This window comes from Moesziomyces antarcticus, assembly GCF_000747765.1.
Source record: "Moesziomyces antarcticus DNA, scaffold: scaffold_v10002, strain JCM 10317, whole genome shotgun sequence".
NCBI classification, from domain to species: Eukaryota; Fungi; Basidiomycota; class Ustilaginomycetes; order Ustilaginales; family Ustilaginaceae; genus Moesziomyces; species Moesziomyces antarcticus.
In genome coordinates this window covers 93,306-111,882 of record NW_014639008.1, presented here as the reverse complement: position 1 = coordinate 111,882, position 18,577 = coordinate 93,306, and the positions used below count along the sequence as shown (strand labels likewise).

Genomic DNA, 18,577 nt, shown 5'->3' with positions numbered 1-18,577 from the left:
TCTCTCGCTTGGCTTCCACCAGCTCTAGCTCTCGTGTCGCCGTCGCCGTCTGCGTTGGTTCAACCCCACACGGATCGCACCGCCACCTGGCTCCGCCATCGCCATCATTCCTTGCCCTTCGTCTCGGTTCGTGTCTTCATTCATAGAATAGAGTGCGCGCGCACACATCTCGGACCCATCCTTTGCTACCTCGGACTCGCATCATCACACTCGGACCTCGAAGCTACACCTCCCATCGCCGCCCGCAACGACATGCATCCCTAAAGACTCGCAGACCACACCCAGCCATACAACCGCAGCTTGCTGTCCGACCTCGCTTCTCGTCGCACCGCACTCGTCCTCACCTTCGCTGCTGCTGCTGCTGCTGCTGCTCTGCGCGTTCAACAAGCGCTGAGCTCACTTGGCCGTCGTCGCCATGGCCGATCCGCTCTACCCCGCCGACGCCTCACGCTCCGCCACCGCATCCACCTCCGGCGCGCCCTACACACCTAAACTTCGCGGCGGCTCCTTCTCCTCCTCCTCCGCCTCCAAGCCTTCCAAGCCCTCGGCTTCCGCATACGACCCTTCCTTCCACCCGGGCATCCTCAATCTCGGCAACACCTGCTTCCTCAACTCGGTCATCCAGGCCATCGCCAACACTCGCGACTTTCGCCTCCTCATACAGGGTCCCGACGCCGATCAGCGCCCAGCCTCGCTCGCTCCCACACCACCGCCCTCGAATCGCCACACCCAATGGCCCAACCGTGACCAGAGCCCGGCATTACGCGTCAGCGACACCGAGCACGGCCGTCGCATCGACCACCCGCCCAATCCTAACGGCAGTCTCGATTCCTCCCTCGCCTCCATCGCCACTCTCCCTGCACAAGATCCGGCTGCCACCATCAAGCCACCCAAGCACTCGGCTCCTCTCGACCATGCCGCACCACTATCCACTCGAGCCACCCCCGACTCGTCAGCCGCGCCGCCATACGAGCCCGACGTGCTCGATCTGCCCCTCAACACCGCCTTCCGCCACGTGCTCGAAAAGTTCTGGTCCGACGCCCACAAGTCGCGCAGCTCCATCAACGTGAACCCAAAGCGTTTGCTCACCCAGCTCGGCAAAAAGTACGACCAGTACCTCGAATACGGTCAGCAAGATGGCCACGAGCTCATGCGTCACCTGCTCGACGCCTGCCGCATGGAGGAGCTCGACCTCATCAAAAAGATGCGCCCTCGTCCCGCCAGCTCCGAAGCGCCAAACACGCAGCTCGTCACCCTCCCAGCCGCTACATCCCGCGTCGCACCTGGCGCCCCGCCCACCGACGACGAAGCGCTTCTGCCCTTTCTCGACCTGCTCTTCTGCGGCAAGCTCGCGAGCATGGTCGTCTGCGAAGGCTGCAAAAAGGTCTCTCACACCTACGAAGACTTTTACGACATCAGCCTCAGCTTGCGAGACGACGACGCAAATCCAAAGTCGCGTCGCAGAGACCGTTTGCGTAGCATGGCAGATCGCTGGAGGCGCGCCACGCAGGGTCGAACCATCATGGACCGCAAGTCGGCCGCCGCCGCCACCGCCGCCGCATCCAACTCCGAAACACCCGTCGGAACTCCGCGCTACAGCGAGAACGACACCAGCGACGCCGACTCCACCGCTCTCCAGCGTAAAAAGTCGGCCAACCTCCTTTCGCCCGACGAGCCCGGCCGCGGCCGCTTCCAGCTGCGCACCCGTAGCCTCAGGAAGAGCGCCGGCCGCCACGAGAAGCTTGGCGCCACCTCGGGAAGCGAGATGGAGCCCGACTTTCCCGACATGGCCTCGCTCTCCCTGGCTCCCAGCGGCGTCTCCCGTCCCTACGTCGACTCGGCCCCCGCGTCCGCAGGCGAAGACAATGGCGATGCGCGCACGGGCACCCGTGTCGCTCGCATGCTCGGAAGCGCTCGCCCCGCCGCAGATGCCAGCAGTCGCGAGACCAGCCCCAATCCAGGTGTTGCTCGCTCCGCCGCTCCCACCTTGGCCGCCGGCATGCGTCCCCCGCTCCGTGCCACCAAGTCCTCGTCGCACCAGTCGGCCTACATCTCTCGCATCATGGCCGACGACCCCACCACCCCGGCCAACTCGGCAGCTCCTCGCAAAGCAGGCGCTCCCTCGCCGCTCTTCGACGCCGTGTCGGCCGCGGCTTCCGCCCAGGGCAAGCCCCTTCACGGCCTCTTCCGCTCCGTCGGCGCTCATCCACGCTCCAGAGATCCATGCGCCGACTTTGAGCCCGATCCCCACTCTCGAGGCGCCAAACGCCGCCAAAAGGTGCGCCAAGACCAGGCCGACACAGGGCTCATCGGCTCGCTTCGCCAGTTCACCAGCGTCGAGGTGCTCGACGGCGACAATAGCTTTGCTTGCAAGAACTGCTGGCGACTGGCCAACCCGCCCAACGCCCAGGAGCGCGAGCAGATCCGACGCAGGCGTCGTCGCAAAGGCGCACAAGCCGCCGATGTCGACGATGACGACGCCAGCGAGCCCAGCTCGTCCGACGCCGACTCGGACCTCGACAAGAGCACCAAGACGCCAGTCGGAGACGCCACGCTCACCGCTCCACCCAGTAGCGCCGACATGAATGGCACTCGGATCACCAGCTCGACGAGTCAGAGCACGCTGGCCAACAGCAGTGTTGATTTCATCATGACGAGCTCCAGCGCCTCGCTCTCGTCCCGCCAACGATCCGACATTCCCACCATCTCGATGACATCGGCCGACGCGTCGGCTGACAGCATCGACTTGACTCTACACAACTCCATCGGCGGCGTGGAGAGCGTAGACGGCGTCATCGCCAGAGACTATGCCAAGCCGAGTGGTGCAGCTGCTGCTGCCGCTCCGCCCTCTGGCCCCAACGGCGTCATGATGCATGGCCGCATGGGCTCCGAATCCAGTCTCAGCAGCGTCGAGGCTGCCGCGCAGCGCCAACAGCGGACCGGCCTTGCGCCCAACAATGGCTACGACACCGGCACCGAGACCGACATGTCGGGATTCTCAACCGGCATGGACGAATCGAACGCGTCCACGGGCGAAGGCACCGACACCGACGAGCCAGGTGCGGCTGGCAACGAAGCCAAGCGCGCGCCTGGGCGGGATGGACCCAAGCGCTCGGCGCAGAGCCTGCCTCGGCGTGCGCTCAAGCGCTACCTGATCGCCTCGGCTCCGCCCGTGATGATCTTTCATCTGAAGCGCTTCCAGGCTACTGGCCGCGGCTTTGTCTCTGGCCTGGCGGGCTTCAAGAAGATTGACGACCAGATCACGTTTCCCGAGTACCTCGACATTACGCCGTGGCTTGCGCCGCCCAGGGAGGAGTACGACCGACGCGGCAGGCTCAAGGCCACGAGCGACCCATTGGCCATCCGGAGGCGTGCGGAGGAGGAGGCGACCAACGCGGGCGTGGATGCGCGCAACGTGCGCGTCGAGGTGTCGGGCGTGCACGGCCGCGGCTCGCGCCACGCGCATCACGCGGACAAGAAGGGCAGGAGGCACGGCATGTGGTCGTGGCATCTGCACGACAATGCCAAGCACCCGCGCGGCGCGCACGCAGTCGACGCCAAGGGCGGTGACCTGGACGAGGGACCCAAGGTGCAGTCGTCGACGGGCCACGAGATTGTGCCGTCGATCATCAGGCGACCCAAGACCGAGTATCGCCTGTACGCGGTGATTGTGCATCAGGGCTCGCTCTCGGCTGGCCATTACACGGCGTACGTTCTGTCGGATCGGATCAAGCTCAAGGAGGGTCAGAAGGAGCTCGTGGCCAGGTCGGCACCCACGAGCCGCACCAACACGCCTGCGCCGCCGGGCTCCAGTGCCGCGCCGGCTGGCAGCAGCAAGGACACGGGTGGACTGGGGCAGTTCTTCCTGGGTGGGAGCCGGCCGGCGCGCAACGGCACGTCGTCGCCCGCGCCGGTGCCTGTTCGACCGGCGTCTGCGGCGCCTGCTGCGTCGGTGGCTATGACGAGTGTGGCATCGACAACGTCGCTGGGCAAGAGCAGTGTGTCTGGCGGATCGTCGCACGACATTGCGCCCCAGACATCGATCTCGTCGCTCGAAGACGGCTCGGTTTCGTCGGCGGTGGCTGCGAGTGGCAGTGGAAGCGAGTCGTCGGTGGGGCCCAAGCTTGTGAGGCCACGGCCGCAGCTCAAGCCGATGGCGTCGTGGGATAGCCTGGACGAGCTGGAACAGTCGCATGCCACGGGGGCTGCGACGCCAACATCAGCTACGGTGGTGTCGCCCGCCGCGCTGGAGCCGGCACCGGCTGTACCGACGGTGGCAAGCCAGAACAGCAATGCGCACCGACACGTGGAGACGGCAACGGCGAGCGACGACGACGACGATGTGGACCCGCGCAAACACGACGACGGCCGAAGATGGGTGTATACCTCGGACACGATCGTGCGCGCCGCCACGATCGACGAGGTGCTCAAGGCCAAAGCGTACATGCTGTTTTACGAGCGCATCTAGACGTCACGCATGGTCAACAGGAATGGAAGAATACTATTCTACAGCAACTTGCGAACCGGATGTGAGCGGGGTTTTAGACAAAGTTGTAAGGTCGGTGGGATGAGTCTGGGTCGTCTTGCGGGGGTTGGGAGGGTGATTCGGTGCGTGCGTATTCCTGGCGCCACTTTGAGCTGCCAAGGTAGAGGGATTTCTTGGGCGGGATGGAGGAGGCTTTGGCGTGGGCTTCGAGCATGGCGGCCTGGAGGCTGGCGAGGACGCTGGGGGAACGGTCGCATTCGATCCCTGCGCTGGGCGGCGTGGCATCGATGCAGAGCGTCTTTTCTGCAGGCGGAATGCGCGACGGAGGCGTGAGCATGTCGAATCGCACCGTCTTGAGTGTCGGTGCGGGCGGTTGAGGTAGATCTAGAGTGTACACCGACGCGGTGGATGCCGTGCTGCTCGATAGGCACGAGGATGACCGCGAGCGAGTATGCACGTGCAGCGCTGGTGCCGATGTCGCTGTCGCTGTCGGCGCTGATGCAGGTGGCAGTGCTGGAGCCGGAACTGGAGACGGTGAGAACGCGAATGGCGCCGGCGGAGCAGCTGAGCGTGACATGACCACCGCAGACGGCAGTGGCGGCGTAAAGATTGTCGGTGCAGCTGGCGCAGCTGGTGCAGGTGGCATCAAATTTGCGACTGCCGCTGGTGTTTTCTCCTGCACCGGCTGTGGAGACTCCTTTCCCATGCCCATCATACCAAAGAGCCCTTTCGCATGCCCCTGTGCTGCCTTGGCCACCTTCTCCTTCGCGGTCACTGGCACAGGCAGCGCATCGACCACCTTCTCCGCGTTGGCTTTCGCGTCGGCGAGCTTATCCATCCTCTCGGCGACTTCCGCCTTCCACGCCATGGGGCTGCGCAGCAGCTTGGCTTTGGCTCTCCACACGCAGCCCGTCGCAACATTGACCAGACCAAGTGCGGCTAGCACCCACGCCCTCGCTGCAGCAAAGTTGCCCTGGCCCGGTCGACTGAGCAGGTCGGCGGAGAGGAGCATCATGAGCACGCCCAGAAACGCCGTGCCCCAGTTCGGACCCAGAAACGGCAGCGTATTTTTGAACAGCCGATGCAGGGCAGGCACAGGCAGCGAGAGCTCGGCCAGCACGACCGTACCTAGCACCACGCAAAGACATACGTGGTGGAGTGTTGACCAGAACACGCCCAGGAAGGAGGTCGGAATGTCGGTGCCCAAGTAGTACCCCGATGCGGGGGTGGATGGATAGTGGCTGAAGTTGAGACGCAGCGTGCGGATGTTCGCGGCAATAACGAGCGTGCACGCCACAATGGTGCAGACGCGCACGGCATTGAGCAGGATCCAGCGCTGCAGGAAGAATGGCACCAGCATCGTAGCAGTCGTAGCAATCCGGTGGTGGATGGTGTAGATGGTGGTGGAGTACAGAGCAGCACTTGAAGACTCGCTTCAAGAGCGGTAGCTTGGAGGCGCCGAAGTGAGGGCCGAAAGGGTCCAGCAGGATGAACCGAACAAAGGGACTCGAGACAAAGGATTGTGAAGCGGCGCCGCCATCGCTACGCGTATGCAGGTGGGCGCCGCTGTCAAATACGGCACGCGCCCAGCAGAGCAACAAAGGGCCTGCCAAGCGTCCACTTCGCGGCGCGCAAATTTCAAATTTGTTGGATGATGAGGGGCTAACAGTCTCTGAGATTTTCCCCTTCTCCGGAAATCGGAGGGTGGAGATGGCCGTCGACCTTCTCATCAACGCAGGCACGTTGCGGACCAACACCCGACTTCATTCAGCATCATTTCCACCACCGACACACAAGCCGTCACACTGAACAACCCACTTGGAAGTCACCACCATGGCATCATCCGCAGCGTCCGGGTCGCGGGCGTCGATCCAGCCGCTGTCGTCGGAGCAGCAAGAAGCGGTGATCAAGTCGCGCATGCAGGTGGACGAGCGCACGCTGCGCCGGGTGGTCAAGAAGCTCACTCTCCTCCTCTCCAGCACGGATTCCGAAGTGGTCGCCGCATCACGGCTGTCGTTTCAGTCGGAGCTGGAGGCGTTTCGGCTGCAGCTTGCGCGGCTCTCGTCGATAGCGCGCAACACGAGCGAGGTGGAGATCAGCTCGTACACGCACGAGCTGAGCGAGATCGAGGCGGAGCAAGAGGCGACGCAGGCACGCATCCACGCGCTCAAGCGGCGGCTGGACGAGGTGCGCCGCGAGCGCAAGAACAAGCTCGAGTACGACGTGGTGGCGGGCGAGATCGTCAAGCTGCCCACGCGTGCCGAGCTGGACGAGTCGCTGGCGCGGCTGCGCGAGCAGCTGGATCAGGTGCGCACCGAGCGCGAAAAGTACAGTCACATGTCGCAAGACGCTGCGCAACGCATGCGTGGCGTCATTGATGGTCTCGAGGCGCTGCGCAACGACGTCGGATACGAGGTGGGCGAGCGCGAGCGGCGCGAGGTGGAGCGTGCGGATGGCGACGCAGACGGTGAAGCTGGCGAAGCCGGTGCAGCGGGAGACGAAGGATCCGAACTGGGACGCGGCAAGCGTGCAGGCAAGGCGGGAGACGAGCCAGAGGAGGGCGAGGACGACGAGCGGGAAGAGGGCGAGCAGAGTGCCGCGGTCAGCCGGAGCGGGTCGTCGACGCCACGCAGGACGTTGGGCGACGACGAGGCACGGCCGGCAGCTGGGAGTGCAGCCACGATGAATGCGTCTGCTCCTGCCTTCCGCCCCGGCGGCGCGGGGACAGGCAGCAAACGCGACTCGACCGCCGTTGCGGGCTCGGACGAGGAGGGCGAGCTGGACGACGGCTCGAGTGCAGGAGCCACAGCCGCAGCGGCAGCATCGAACAGCAACACACCGCGCAAGCGGCAGCGCACCGAGGAAGGCGAGGTGGGCACAGCTGGCGACAGCGAGGAAGAGGAAGGAAGCATCCGACCCGCGGCAGCGGCGGCGGAACCCTCGCGTCCAGCCCGTGCGGGCACCAAGCGTCGTCGATAGACGCTCAATACCGAAGACTTGCTCGGAGTGACTTTCGTCTTGTGTGTGGCGCGTGTGCGTGTTTGTGAGCAAGAGCAAGTGGCTCGAGGCCACCTTGACGTTCAACATGAAGGCTGCGACGGGATCGGTCCGATCGGCATAACTATCGAAGATCTCCAACATGAGGCTGAAGGCGGTTCTGAGCCGAAGAAAACGAATGATGGATGTAAAAAGCGATCAAAAAATGTGGCTAACAAAGGCGAGATTTTTTCGAACAGTTCTGCGATGTTAGACCGACGTCAACAGTCAGCTCCGACAGGCGGGCCGTCCCACGTGGCACGGGGCTTCACGTTAGGGGAAGGGGGTTGAAGGTGGTATGCGGACTGGCTAGCTCGTGTGAGTGCATCGCTGACTTCGCGGGGATGCAAGATGCGGTGGGAGTCTTTGGGCATCGATGTCCGAGGGATGACGAATGTGCGGATCGAGGCCGAGCGAGATGCGGGTGCAGGTGCGGGTGCGGGTGCGGGATGCATGCAACTCGGCGATGACCTGCCAAACGCGCTCTTCCGCACCGAAACTCGACCAAAATTCCAAATGTCGGTGCGTGTCCGAGGTCTCCTTTTCCCCCTGAACATCAGTGTATGAGACTCAGCGGCTCAGTCAAGTCATGGCAAGCTCGACGCTACTGTATGCGCTCGAGGAATGAGCCGGCTCAAAGACGCGACGAACAAAGACCAGAGGGAGGACACTACGCGGCCCCTTACATGGCCAGAGGAATTTGCGTGCGGCTGTCAAGGCGCGGTTCAGGGTCCGTCGCGAGGATTTTCGTGCCTGCGCTGCTCGCATTAGGTTATATCTCGAGGTGAAGCCCAGCGCGTCGATGCAGCTAGCATTCACTTTTGGCAAAGAGCCGTTTGCGGAATGGGGGATCCAGTGCCGTGCGTCGCAACTGGCCGGTGCGCATAGAACGATCCGCAAAAACGGTACCAACGGAGCCCGGCTCGAAGCGAGACGCACACTGGGCACGGGTGTCGATCGCGTGTCAAAAGCGAGGCGAGCGTGCAGATTGTCGATCCCTCCTGTCTCGCCTAGCATACGACCAGTGCACAATCCGACGCGAGTCTTTGCCAACGCTCCATTTTTATTGACACTCCGCTCCGCCATCCCGCAACGCCGGTTGGCGTGCACCCCGCCGCCAGCTCGCCAGCACGCCGAGCTGCTGAGCCGCTCAACTGGGTATCGCCGAGCCACAGGTTTGCGAAACCCGCACGGCCGCGCAAGCTAGCATCCAGTCCAGCACCAGGACAGCTTCTCGCGTCCGTCTGCACACGCGATGTCCAGATCCCGTATGCAAACCCACCGGACAGCAATGGTAACGCTACTATATCACCAATCGAGTCCCCGCTGTGTTTGTCGTGTTACCTCGCTTTCCTTCCCTCCCCATGTTGCAAAGGCCTCGCCGAGTGTACAGCGCCACGAACCTCCAAATCTCCGCTGTCCCGTCTGCTGTAGCCGCATAAGCTAGCTACAAAGCTGCTGCCATGTCCCGGCACACACTGGAAGACCATGTCGAGCTCGACGAGCAACGTCCAACGTCGCAAGCCAGCTCCGTCGAGCTTCCCGTCTCGCTCTCTTTCACTTCCGTCGCCTCCAACACCATCCACGCTCCAACCGAGCCACCGACGTACAATGCATACAACGCGCAAGAATCCTTTCTCCCCTATCTAGACGACGACGAGAACGCAACCAAGCCCGCGGGTGCCGCTCGTACTAGCGCGTTGTCTCGCTTGACGCCAAGGCCGCTCGACTCGCCGCAGCTCGCGCATCTCAGTCCAACACCGCACACGCAGCCGCGCAGCTCGACACCGCCATCCGACTCGCCGCGCGACTCGCCCGTCATTGACCGCGGCGCGATCCGATCCGACTCGCCATACAACAGCCCGGATCTCGCTCTCGCCATCCCCGCAGCTGCCGAGCAGCAGCACAACGAGCGCCAGAGCCTCGTAGCACCAGCTGCCGCCACAGACCGCGCGTCCAATCGCTACTCCAAGGTACTCCACGGACTGGGTCTTTTCGGCGCAGTGGCAAAGCGAAAGAGCCGGGCAGACATGTCGGCGCCATCAAACCCCAAGGGACTGCGCATCGAGACGTCCATCGCCATTGACGATGTGGACAGCGCTTCCCAGAGCAGTTCCGGGTTGCGTCCTCCCATTTCAAGGTCGGCAGGCACCAGTCCGCTCGCGTCGCCAGCACTCACGTACAAAGCACCAACCGCGCACCACTTGATCGGCGGGCTGGCAGTCAACCATGCACAGGGTCTCAGCTCGTCGAGCAGCTTCGCGTCGCACGAGGAGAGCAAGTACCCGACCTCGCACAACGACCAATTCTCCACCGGCCTCGTGCCCGTGCTCAACATCGACGATGAAGCCAGCTCGATCTACTCTGCCAACACCCCGCGCAGACCGTACACGCCCGGCAGCTTCACCAACGGCCCGCGCACGCCGCTCTCTGCGACGGCATCGCCGACGTTCGGCTACTTTGACGAAAAGAAGCTCGCTGGCAGTATGGGTGGATCGAGCGTGTCGCTCTCGCTCTCGCCCGCGGGCAAGGCCGACAGCGTGCAGGAGATCAAGATGTGGGGCGACTACGATGCCGAGACCGAACCGGACGACTACCTCCACGAGCCCGATGCCGACGCCGACAAGTCGAGCTCCCAGCACATCTTCTCTCCGCGCGGCATGCTCAACATCGGCACGCTCGCGCTGCTCGGCGTGGCGCTGCTGGCGCTGTTCGGCGGGTATCCCGTGATCGCGTGGCTTTCGAGACCAAAGGCGTCCACCAAGGGCGGCTTCAACCTCGGCGGCATCAACGCTACGGGCCAGGTGGCCGACCTGCACATTGGCCGATCCCTCGTCGATCCTGACACGCCGGACAACGTCCGCACCCGAACTACGCTCGACGGCACAGGCCGAAAGATGAATCTCGTCTTTAGCGACGAATTCAACCGCGACGGGCGCAGCTTCTACCCGGGCGACGATCCCTTTTGGACCGCCATGGATCTGCACTACTGGGGCACGGACAACTACGAGTGGTACGACCCCAGTGCCGTCACCACGGCCAACGGCTCGCTCGTCATCACGCTCGACCAGATCCCCACACACAACCTCAACTTCCGCGGCGGCATGCTCCAGTCCTGGAACCAGTTCTGCTTTACCGGCGGTTACATCGAGGTATCCATGGTCTTGCCCGGTGCACCCGATGTTGCGGGCTTGTGGCCAGCAGCATGGACAATGGGCAACCTCGGACGCGCTGGCTACGGCGCAAGCACCGATGGAATGTGGCCCTACACCTACGATGCATGCGATGTCGGCACACTGCCCAACCAGACGTACGCCAACGGTACCGGTCCGATTGCCGCGCAGACGACGGGTGTGTATGTCGACAAGTACGGTCCCGGTCTGTCGTATCTGCCAGGTCAGAGGCTCAGTCGATGCACGTGCAACGACTCGGACGATCACCCGGGTCCGCGCCATGCCGACGGCTCGTGGGTAGGCCGTTCGGCACCCGAGATCGATATCATCGAAGCGTCTGCCTCCCACATCCGTGGCTCTCGTGGGTATGCTTCCATGTCGGCTCAGATCGCGCCGTACAACAAATTTTACAACCTCAGCGACGCTCCTGGCTCCACCGAGTTCTTCTCAGAAGACGCAAGCCTCAATACCTACACAGGGTCCGTATATCAGCAAGCCGCGTCGGGTCTTGTGTACACCAAGCGCGGCGCGTACCAGGAAACGCTTGGCGAATTCTCTTCGTACGGCTACGAGTACAATCCGGGCTCGGATCCGGACTCGTACATCCTTTGGACTGTCGACGGCAATCCCATGTGGAAGCTCAACTCGAAAGCGCTTGGTCCCGACCCGGCAACCGAGATCAGCCAACGCCCGATCCCGTACGAGCCCATGTACATTCTGCTCAACCTGGGTATCTCCGCCAGCTTTACACAGGTCGATTGGCGTCACTTGAACTGGCCCGCCACAATGCTCGTCGACTACGTCCGCGTGTGGCAGGTGGAAGGCGAGGAAAACGTCGGGTGCGACCCCGAACACGCGCCCACCCAGGCGTATATCGAAAAACACAAAGAGGCCTACTACAACGCCAACCTCACCACCTGGACCGAAACCCGAGAGAGGGGAGGATACAATCAGAAGTTCCCCGGAAACTCGATGCTCGGCCAGTGCTGACATGTTCCCCGACCTGCTAATCGCTCAAGCCTGTAGCCATAGATCATCCCATGCAATTTGCCAATTTCGCAACGTCTTTGACATCGACTTTGCAGAAGCTGACGCCGTCCGACTGCGTTTCGGCCAAAGAAACGCGGCGGTCTCGGTCGAGGTTGCTGGGCAGATACGGGATTTGCGGAGCAGATCGCCATACTTGAGCGTACAGGCAAGGTCGTACACGCGAGCCGCTGTCTTCCCATTCGGGTAGGGCATGTAGTTATGCGCCGTATGGATCAGGAACTTCCTCCCATTCTGTCGAACGCCAAAGTAGCCGCTGCTATTGCCTTTGCGCGCTGTGTTGAAGGTGTTGAAAGAGGGGTTCACCCAGTTCAGGTTGGCGGCCGTGTCGTTACAGCAATCCCCGTCTGCGTGATCCACGTAGATCCTGTCCTTGTCGTCGCTAGTGTTCTCACCAGCGACAATGCGAGCAAGATACTGCCCGCCAACCATGACTCGATGTACACTGCGCGGACCGCCCAAGCACACTCCGGTTCGAAGAATCCATTCGTTGCATGTGTCGATTTTGCATTGAACGGGATTCTCGTCACCAACCTTGAGGACTTCGTAAAATGTCACTCCCTTGACAGTATCACGCTTGGTAATGCGCACTGTCGCAGAGGTCATCATTCTGCGAGGCATCGTGAGCGGCAAATCTCCAGGCAGAGCGCCATGGGGTTACATCCTGATCCACTCTACTGAATGGAATCGAGGACGCAGCGTGGAAGCTACCCAGGAGTGCGACGCACGTGGCTCCTGCTCATACATTGCCCCCTTAGCTACTTCCGGAAGCATCCACGTTGAGACCTGGCCGAAGCGGAGCGCGGAGCCGGACCTCGCTATTCGAAAGCCCTCGAGGATGCCAAACAACGCAATTTGACGAGGCGTAGCCGCCGCCTCCGCCCCCGAGTCGTCGACCTCGACGACGACGGAGTGACTCCCACGGCATCGAGCTGGGAGCGAGCCAACGGAGCGAGCCAACATTTGGCCCCGCTCACGCGCTCGCAGGGCCCTCGCCTCCCCACGCACATGATATGAAGAAGTTTATGGTCACTGCTCGAAAGCATCGGCAAGGCGCTTACTCCAGCACAAAGACAGCGACTCGTGTTTACGATCTTTTCTGTACGCTGGCGTATGGTGACCAGCTCCGCAAATCCCCGCATCTGCTCAACAACCTCGACCGAGACCGCTGCGTTTCTTTGGCCGAGACACAGACGGACGGCGTCAGTGCGCAGAATTGTAGGGGGACTGATCTCAGCATCCCGTCGAAGTAACATGGGGTTCAATAGCAGTGGAAAGCGGGCTGCTGGGTAGTCAAAGCCACAATCGAGGGGTCGGGCAAACGGGTCGGAAGCTGCGTTGAAGATGTGACTGGAGCGCTCAAAATCTACGACCTTCTTGCCAACGCTCATCGATCTTCCGGAAAAGCTTTCCGACTATCTCACAAAGCTGGAAACCGAGGAGACGCTTGCTTGTGTTCGCGACTTTCTCGCAGGCGCAGTGCGGCGAAAACTTTGATTCCTAAGAGCAGCTGAGGACGAGTAGGAAGGTTGTGGAGCCCGCACGTCTTTCTTGAAAGTAAGCAAGCCAAGTTTGAAAAGAAGGTACTTCGCTTTATGTCGTCGTAAACAGAAACGTCGTAAACAGAAACTAAGGGAAGTACTTTCACCATCTCATGAACTCGTGTGGTCGCGACGAGGGATACTCCCAACTCGGAACATAGCTCATATCGACTGTCAATGGCGCCAGATGCTATCAGTGACAGGCTCCAAGATCTGAAAAATCGGGATATAACCGAGTACAGGCTGATCAGACCCAGACGACGTGCCGAACAACACAGCATCCCGTCGTATGACCTGGACCGAGACCCGAGAAAGGGGTGGGTACACCAAAAGTCCCACATGTCCGCCGTTCTGTTAACCTTTGAAGCGTGTAGCCATAGATCATCTCATCCAATTCGCCAATGTCATTCACGATGCCAGGGTCGAAGAGACTGCGGCAACGCTGGAGGACACCGAGGCCGCTGCGAAGCCGCTCCAAGAAAGGCTGCAGCGTGCACAAGAAGAGCAGGACAAGAAATGGAGGGCAACGAATCAGGTCTGCCAATATCTGGTGCAACAAGGGTGGTTCCGCATTTCTCAAGCGCACCATCAAGGCCACATACACCGAAACCTCGAAAGATGTCGAGACCTTTCTGGACGACTAGGACTGGGTCGAAATTCGGGCTCAGTCGCTCAATGTCTACGGTGCGCTGGGAAATCGAGTCCATTGCGTCGACGAAAATCGCAAACACATGCCGCTCTCTCGCTGGCGTGCAAGCCAATCGTGATCGAGAATGTAGATCACATCGGTCGCAGCGTCTATGATCGCAGGCGGTCGAGCTTCGCCAATTGTGATTGGAGTCATTTGACCAATTCGCAAAACTCCCCCGTCTCACACAGACGATCATCACAAGCGCGAGCAGGATTGGGAGCATGCATGTGCTGCTGACATTTTCACGCACCAGTGACGATGAGCGACACAGCCCATCTCGAGTCGTCGCGAGCGACTTGCGACGCAGTCGTTTCGCGCGGAAGCGTCGAGACTAGACTCGGGCCGCGCATTTAGGCGGCGGTGGGGCAGGCAGCCGAGAGGTGGTCCTCGGCACCGCAGCGCTACGTCGTAGTTGGAATCAAGTTGAGGAGCTGGTCAGCCTTGGTCTGTTCCAGGTGAACACCGGTGCGAGAAGTATAGACTTACGTAGCAGCTCTTGGTCTGGGGCTTGGGGCAGTCGCGGCTGAGGTGGCCGGTCTCGTTGCAGTTGTAGCAGCGCTGACCGCCGTAGCCGGCGCCGGAGCCGCCGCTGGGGGCCGAGGTGCAGTCGCGCGAAAGGTGACCGAAGCCGCCGCAGTTGTAGCAGCTGCGGCCGCCGCGCGAGCCACCGAAGGCGCCGCCTGCGTTGCCACCAGTGGGGCAAGCGCGGGCAATGTGGCCGTGCTGGCCGCACTTGTAGCACTCACCACCGGCACCGCCGGAAGAAGGGGCGGGGTTGGAGGGGCAGTCACGGCTCTGCGGTTGATTAGATCGGTGTTCGGGGGCAACGGCGTCAGCAATGTCAGACAGAGATGCAGAGATACACCACCAAACATGCGGTACATACGATGTGGCCGGTCTCGTTGCACTTGTAGCAGGTCTTGGGCTGGGCCTCCATGCCGCACTGCGACGAGATGTGACCCTGCTGGCCGCAGTCTGGAGTTGTGGATGGAGAGAGAGAGAGGAGAGTGATGAGCGAGGCTGAGTCGTGCTGCTGGGATCGGGAGACCCGAAGCCAAGGACTTACTGTAGCTGTCGGTGGGAAAAGTGTCGATTCAAACCGTCGTGGGGAGTCAAGACGTCGAGATCAGAAGGGGCAACGAGAAGCGCTGTGGCGGTAGCGATCCACTGCGGCAAGCGCTGCGGCGACATACCAAGAGGGGTTGCCGGCGGTAGGGCAAGCGGCGGCGTTGTGGCCGGCTGTTGTGCAGGTGCGAGCCGATGCATGGACAAGTGCGCAGGAACGGAGGAAAGCACAGGATGCAATGCGATGCAGTGTGCGAAGAGCAACATGATTTGGTGACAGGAGCGGAAGGCGTAGGGAGGCAAGTCAGGAAGCAGATAGGGGAACGAAGTCGATTCCAAGAATCAGGGTATCAAAGCGAAGGGTATATGACATGGACGTCATCTTCTCGTCGTCAGCTCTCTCGCTCTCTCTTTCGCCTCTATAATCGTCGACGACCATGTCGCTCCATGAGCGCTTCTTCGTCTCTCTCCTCTCCGTAAGCAAAAGTTATGCGGCGGTCACAGCTGCTTGGAAGCAGTGGTGCTTGACGACGGGCGAAAAGTGCTAGCCGGTCCCGTTGGGGCGTAAAGCTTTGACTTGCAGCATCCGTATGAGAGAGAGACGTGGTGAAGCAAAGGCATGTTGACGTGTTCGCCGGCGCCGTCGCGCGAGAGAAGCGGCTGTCGTGTTTGGGATACTAACGCTGGCCGCAGCTGTAGACGTTGAAAGTAAAGAAAGACGATGGTGAGCGACGCTTGCCATGAGTGAGCTGAGGCAGCTGGGCACTTACTTGAAGCAGGTACGGTTGTAGGACATTTTTGGAAAGTGCGGAATGGAAAGAGATGGTGGTGGGCGACGAAGAAGGCGACTTGCAGTATGCAAGTAGGGTCTGCTCGGGCTGAGCGTGGCCCACACCCAGCACTGCGCAGGGCGCGGCCAAATCCTCAGTCAAGTCACAACAGCCTCTCTCGCTCTCTGTCACATTCGGCGCTGCGCCTGGTTGGCCCGCTGTGATGTCGTGTGTGAGCAGCTGCAGAAAAAAATGTGGCCACACCCAAAGCTTCGAAAGAGAGAGTGGCTGCGGACCCCAGGGTTTTTTGTGATGTCGCGTGCCGGACGCGTCTGCTGTGTCATGCTGAGTAATGCATGCAATCATCACAGTCGCACGAGTCACTTGAGCTAGAGCTGCGCCCAAAGTGACACCCTCTGTCTTCCCTCGGCACGCGAGCTCGAAGCGCAGAAAAATGCACCGGTGGGGCCTCGACAGTCGAACACGGCGTCGTGTGCCAGATGTGCTATCAGCACTCTCACCTTTGGGATCATCCACCATCACTCGTTCAGCTCGAGCACACTCACCATGGAGGCCATCTCGTCGGCGCTCTCTGCGCTCTCCATCCAGACCGAAAAGGTGGTCAAGCACGCCGCTGCCAACAGCCCAGAGAGCTGGAGGTCCGCCGTGTCCGAGGTCGCCTCGTCACTCGGCCTCGCATCCCAGAACTACACCAAGACCGTCGTCTTCAAGCCCAAGACCGCCAAGTCCGCCACCCCGACCCCCGTCGTCCTCATCGCAAAGGATGACTCCGAATACAACACCGGCGCCGTTGCGAAGCACATCGGCCAGAAGGAGATGCGTCTCGCCGCCCCCGAGGTGCTCAAGGAGTTCCTCAACGCCACCAAGGACGACGTCTCGGCTCTCTCCATCACCAAGGACAACGCTGCCAGCCTGATCGCCGTGCTCGATGCCAGCCTCGCCACCAGCACCGACCACTTTGCCGTCCACGCCGCCAGCTCCGAGCAGACCCTCTTCATGACCGGCGCAGAGATCGCAAAGTACCTACAGAGCACCGGCGTCAAGCTCGAGGTCGTCGACTTTGCCAAGCTCAAGGCAGAGGCTGCCACCCCGGTCGCAAAGGCCTCCGCCCCTCCGTCCAGCTCCGCCTCCGCCCCCGCCTCCACCCAGGGCCCCACCGCCAACAAGGCAAAGGCAGCAGAGGCCGCCAAGATCCCCGACGCAGAGCAGATCGGCATCACCGTTCGCAAGGCTGGCGACTTCCCAGAGTGGTACACCCAGGTGCTGCGCAAGGGTGACATGCTCGATTACTACGACGTTTCGGGCTGCTACATCCTCAAGCCCTGGTCCTACTTTGTCTGGCAGTCCATCCAGAACTTCTTTGACGCAGAGATCAAGAAGATCGGCGTCGAGAACTGCTACTTCCCCATGTTCGTCTCCGCAGACGTGCTCGAGCGCGAGAAGGATCACATCGAGGGCTTCGCCCCCGAGGTCGCCTGGGTTACCAAGGCCGGCAGCAGCGACCTCGAGCGTCCCGTCGCCATCCGTCCCACCTCCGAGACCGTCATGTACCCCTACTACGCAAAGTGGATCCAGAGCCACCGCGACCTCCCGCTCAAGCTCAACCAGTGGAACAGCGTCGTCCGCTGGGAGTTCAAGCACCCGCAGCCCTTCCTCCGCACGCGCGAGTTCCTCTGGCAGGAGGGCCACACCGCCCACATCTCGCTCGAGGAGGCCGACAAGGAGGTCATGCACATCCTCGACCTCTACCGCCAGGTGTACGAGAAGCTCCTCGCCGTCCCCGTCGTGCCCGGTGTCAAGTCGGAGAAGGAAAAGTTCGCCGGCGGTTACTACACCACCACCGTCGAGGGCTTCGTCCCCACCACCGGCCGTGGTATCCAGGGCGGCACCTCGCACTGCCTCGGTCAGAACTTCTCCAAGATGTTCGACATCACCGTCGAGGACCCCAAGGCTCCCGAGGAGCTGCGCGGCAAGCCCGAGGGCAAGCTGCATGTGTGGCAGAACTCGTGGGGTCTCTCCACGCGTACCATCGGCGTCATGGTCATGGTGCACGGCGACGACAATGGTCTGGTGATGCCGCCACGCGTGGCGCAGGTGCAGGTGGTGATCATTCCCTGCGGTATCGGTGTCAAGACGTCGGCGCAGGAGAAGGAGGCCATCATGGACGCCTGCGACCGCACCGCCAAGGAGCTCCAGGCCGCCGGCATCCGTGCCAAGGCGGATCTGCGCGACAACTACAGCCCGGGCTTCAAGTTCAACGACTGGGAGCTGCGCGGCGTGCCCGTGCGCCTCGAGATCGGACCCAAGGATCTCGAGAAGAAGTCGGTCGTGGCGGTGCGCCGCGACAACAAGGCCAAGACGTCGCTGTCGGCCGAGGGTCTGTCCAGCTCGATCGCCACGCTGCTCGACCAGATCCACGACGACATGTTCGCCAAGGCCGACGCCGAGTACCGCTCGCGCCGCAAGGTGTGCGAGCAGTGGGACGACTTTACGCGCATCCTCAACGACAAGTGCCACGTGGTCATCCCCTGGTGCGAGGTCGAGGCGTGCGAGGACGAGATCAAGAAGCGCTCGGCGCGCCAGGCGGTCGCCGGCGAGGCCGAGGACGAGCGCGCCCCGAGCATGGGCGCAAAGTCGCTCTGCATCCCCTTCGACCAGGCCCAGTTCGGCGACATCACGGGCAAAAAGTGCCCGCAGTGCGCAAAGGACGCAAAGCGCTGGACCATGTTTGGCCGCAGCTACTAAGT

The 18,577-nt window shown here is 61.8% G+C and overlaps 7 protein-coding genes across 7 annotated transcripts; 4 read left to right on the top strand and 3 right to left on the bottom strand.

Annotated features, from left to right (window-relative positions):
• Positions 1 to 415: 415 nt before the first annotated feature.
• Positions 416 to 4,468, top strand: PAN0_002d0936 (uncharacterized protein; the record flags this gene model as incomplete). Its single annotated transcript, XM_014803103.1, has 1 exon — positions 416 to 4,468. One exon carries the CDS (start codon positions 416 to 418, stop codon positions 4,466 to 4,468), a length of 4,053 nt encoding a protein of 1,350 aa, XP_014658589.1.
• Positions 4,469 to 4,541: 73 nt separating this feature from the next.
• On the bottom strand, positions 4,542 to 5,846 carry PAN0_002c0935 (uncharacterized protein; the record flags this gene model as incomplete). Its single annotated transcript, XM_014803102.1, has 1 exon — positions 4,542 to 5,846. The coding sequence occupies one exon, from the start codon at positions 5,844 to 5,846 to the stop codon at positions 4,542 to 4,544; it is 1,305 nt and encodes a 434-aa protein (XP_014658588.1).
• A 473-nt stretch (positions 5,847 to 6,319) lies between these two features.
• PAN0_002d0934 (tho complex 7) lies at positions 6,320 to 7,465 on the top strand (the record flags this gene model as incomplete). The annotated part of the gene is made up of 1 exon (XM_014803101.1): positions 6,320 to 7,465. The coding sequence occupies one exon, from the start codon at positions 6,320 to 6,322 to the stop codon at positions 7,463 to 7,465; it is 1,146 nt and encodes a 381-aa protein (XP_014658587.1).
• Positions 7,466 to 7,873: 408 nt separating this feature from the next.
• PAN0_002d0933 (glycoside hydrolase family 16 protein) lies at positions 7,874 to 11,685 on the top strand (the record flags this gene model as incomplete). The annotated part of the gene is made up of 4 exons (XM_014803100.1): positions 7,874 to 8,083; positions 8,217 to 8,620; positions 8,698 to 8,816; positions 8,966 to 11,685. 4 exons carry the CDS (start codon positions 7,874 to 7,876, stop codon positions 11,683 to 11,685), a joined length of 3,453 nt encoding a protein of 1,150 aa, XP_014658586.1.
• A 24-nt stretch (positions 11,686 to 11,709) lies between these two features.
• PAN0_002c0932 (uncharacterized protein) lies at positions 11,710 to 13,133 on the bottom strand (the record flags this gene model as incomplete). Its single annotated transcript, XM_014803099.1, has 3 exons — positions 11,710 to 12,332; positions 12,471 to 12,639; positions 12,942 to 13,133. 3 exons carry the CDS (start codon positions 13,131 to 13,133, stop codon positions 11,710 to 11,712), a joined length of 984 nt encoding a protein of 327 aa, XP_014658585.1.
• Positions 13,134 to 14,324: 1,191 nt separating this feature from the next.
• Positions 14,325 to 15,306, bottom strand: PAN0_002c0931 (zinc knuckle domain protein; the record flags this gene model as incomplete). Its single annotated transcript, XM_014803098.1, has 4 exons — positions 14,325 to 14,375; positions 14,461 to 14,769; positions 14,861 to 14,949; positions 15,075 to 15,306. 4 exons carry the CDS (start codon positions 15,304 to 15,306, stop codon positions 14,325 to 14,327), a joined length of 681 nt encoding a protein of 226 aa, XP_014658584.1.
• Positions 15,307 to 16,376: 1,070 nt separating this feature from the next.
• PAN0_002d0930 (proline-tRNA ligase) lies at positions 16,377 to 18,575 on the top strand (the record flags this gene model as incomplete). Its single annotated transcript, XM_014803097.1, has 1 exon — positions 16,377 to 18,575. The coding sequence occupies one exon, from the start codon at positions 16,377 to 16,379 to the stop codon at positions 18,573 to 18,575; it is 2,199 nt and encodes a 732-aa protein (XP_014658583.1).
• Positions 18,576 to 18,577: the final 2 nt, after the last annotated feature.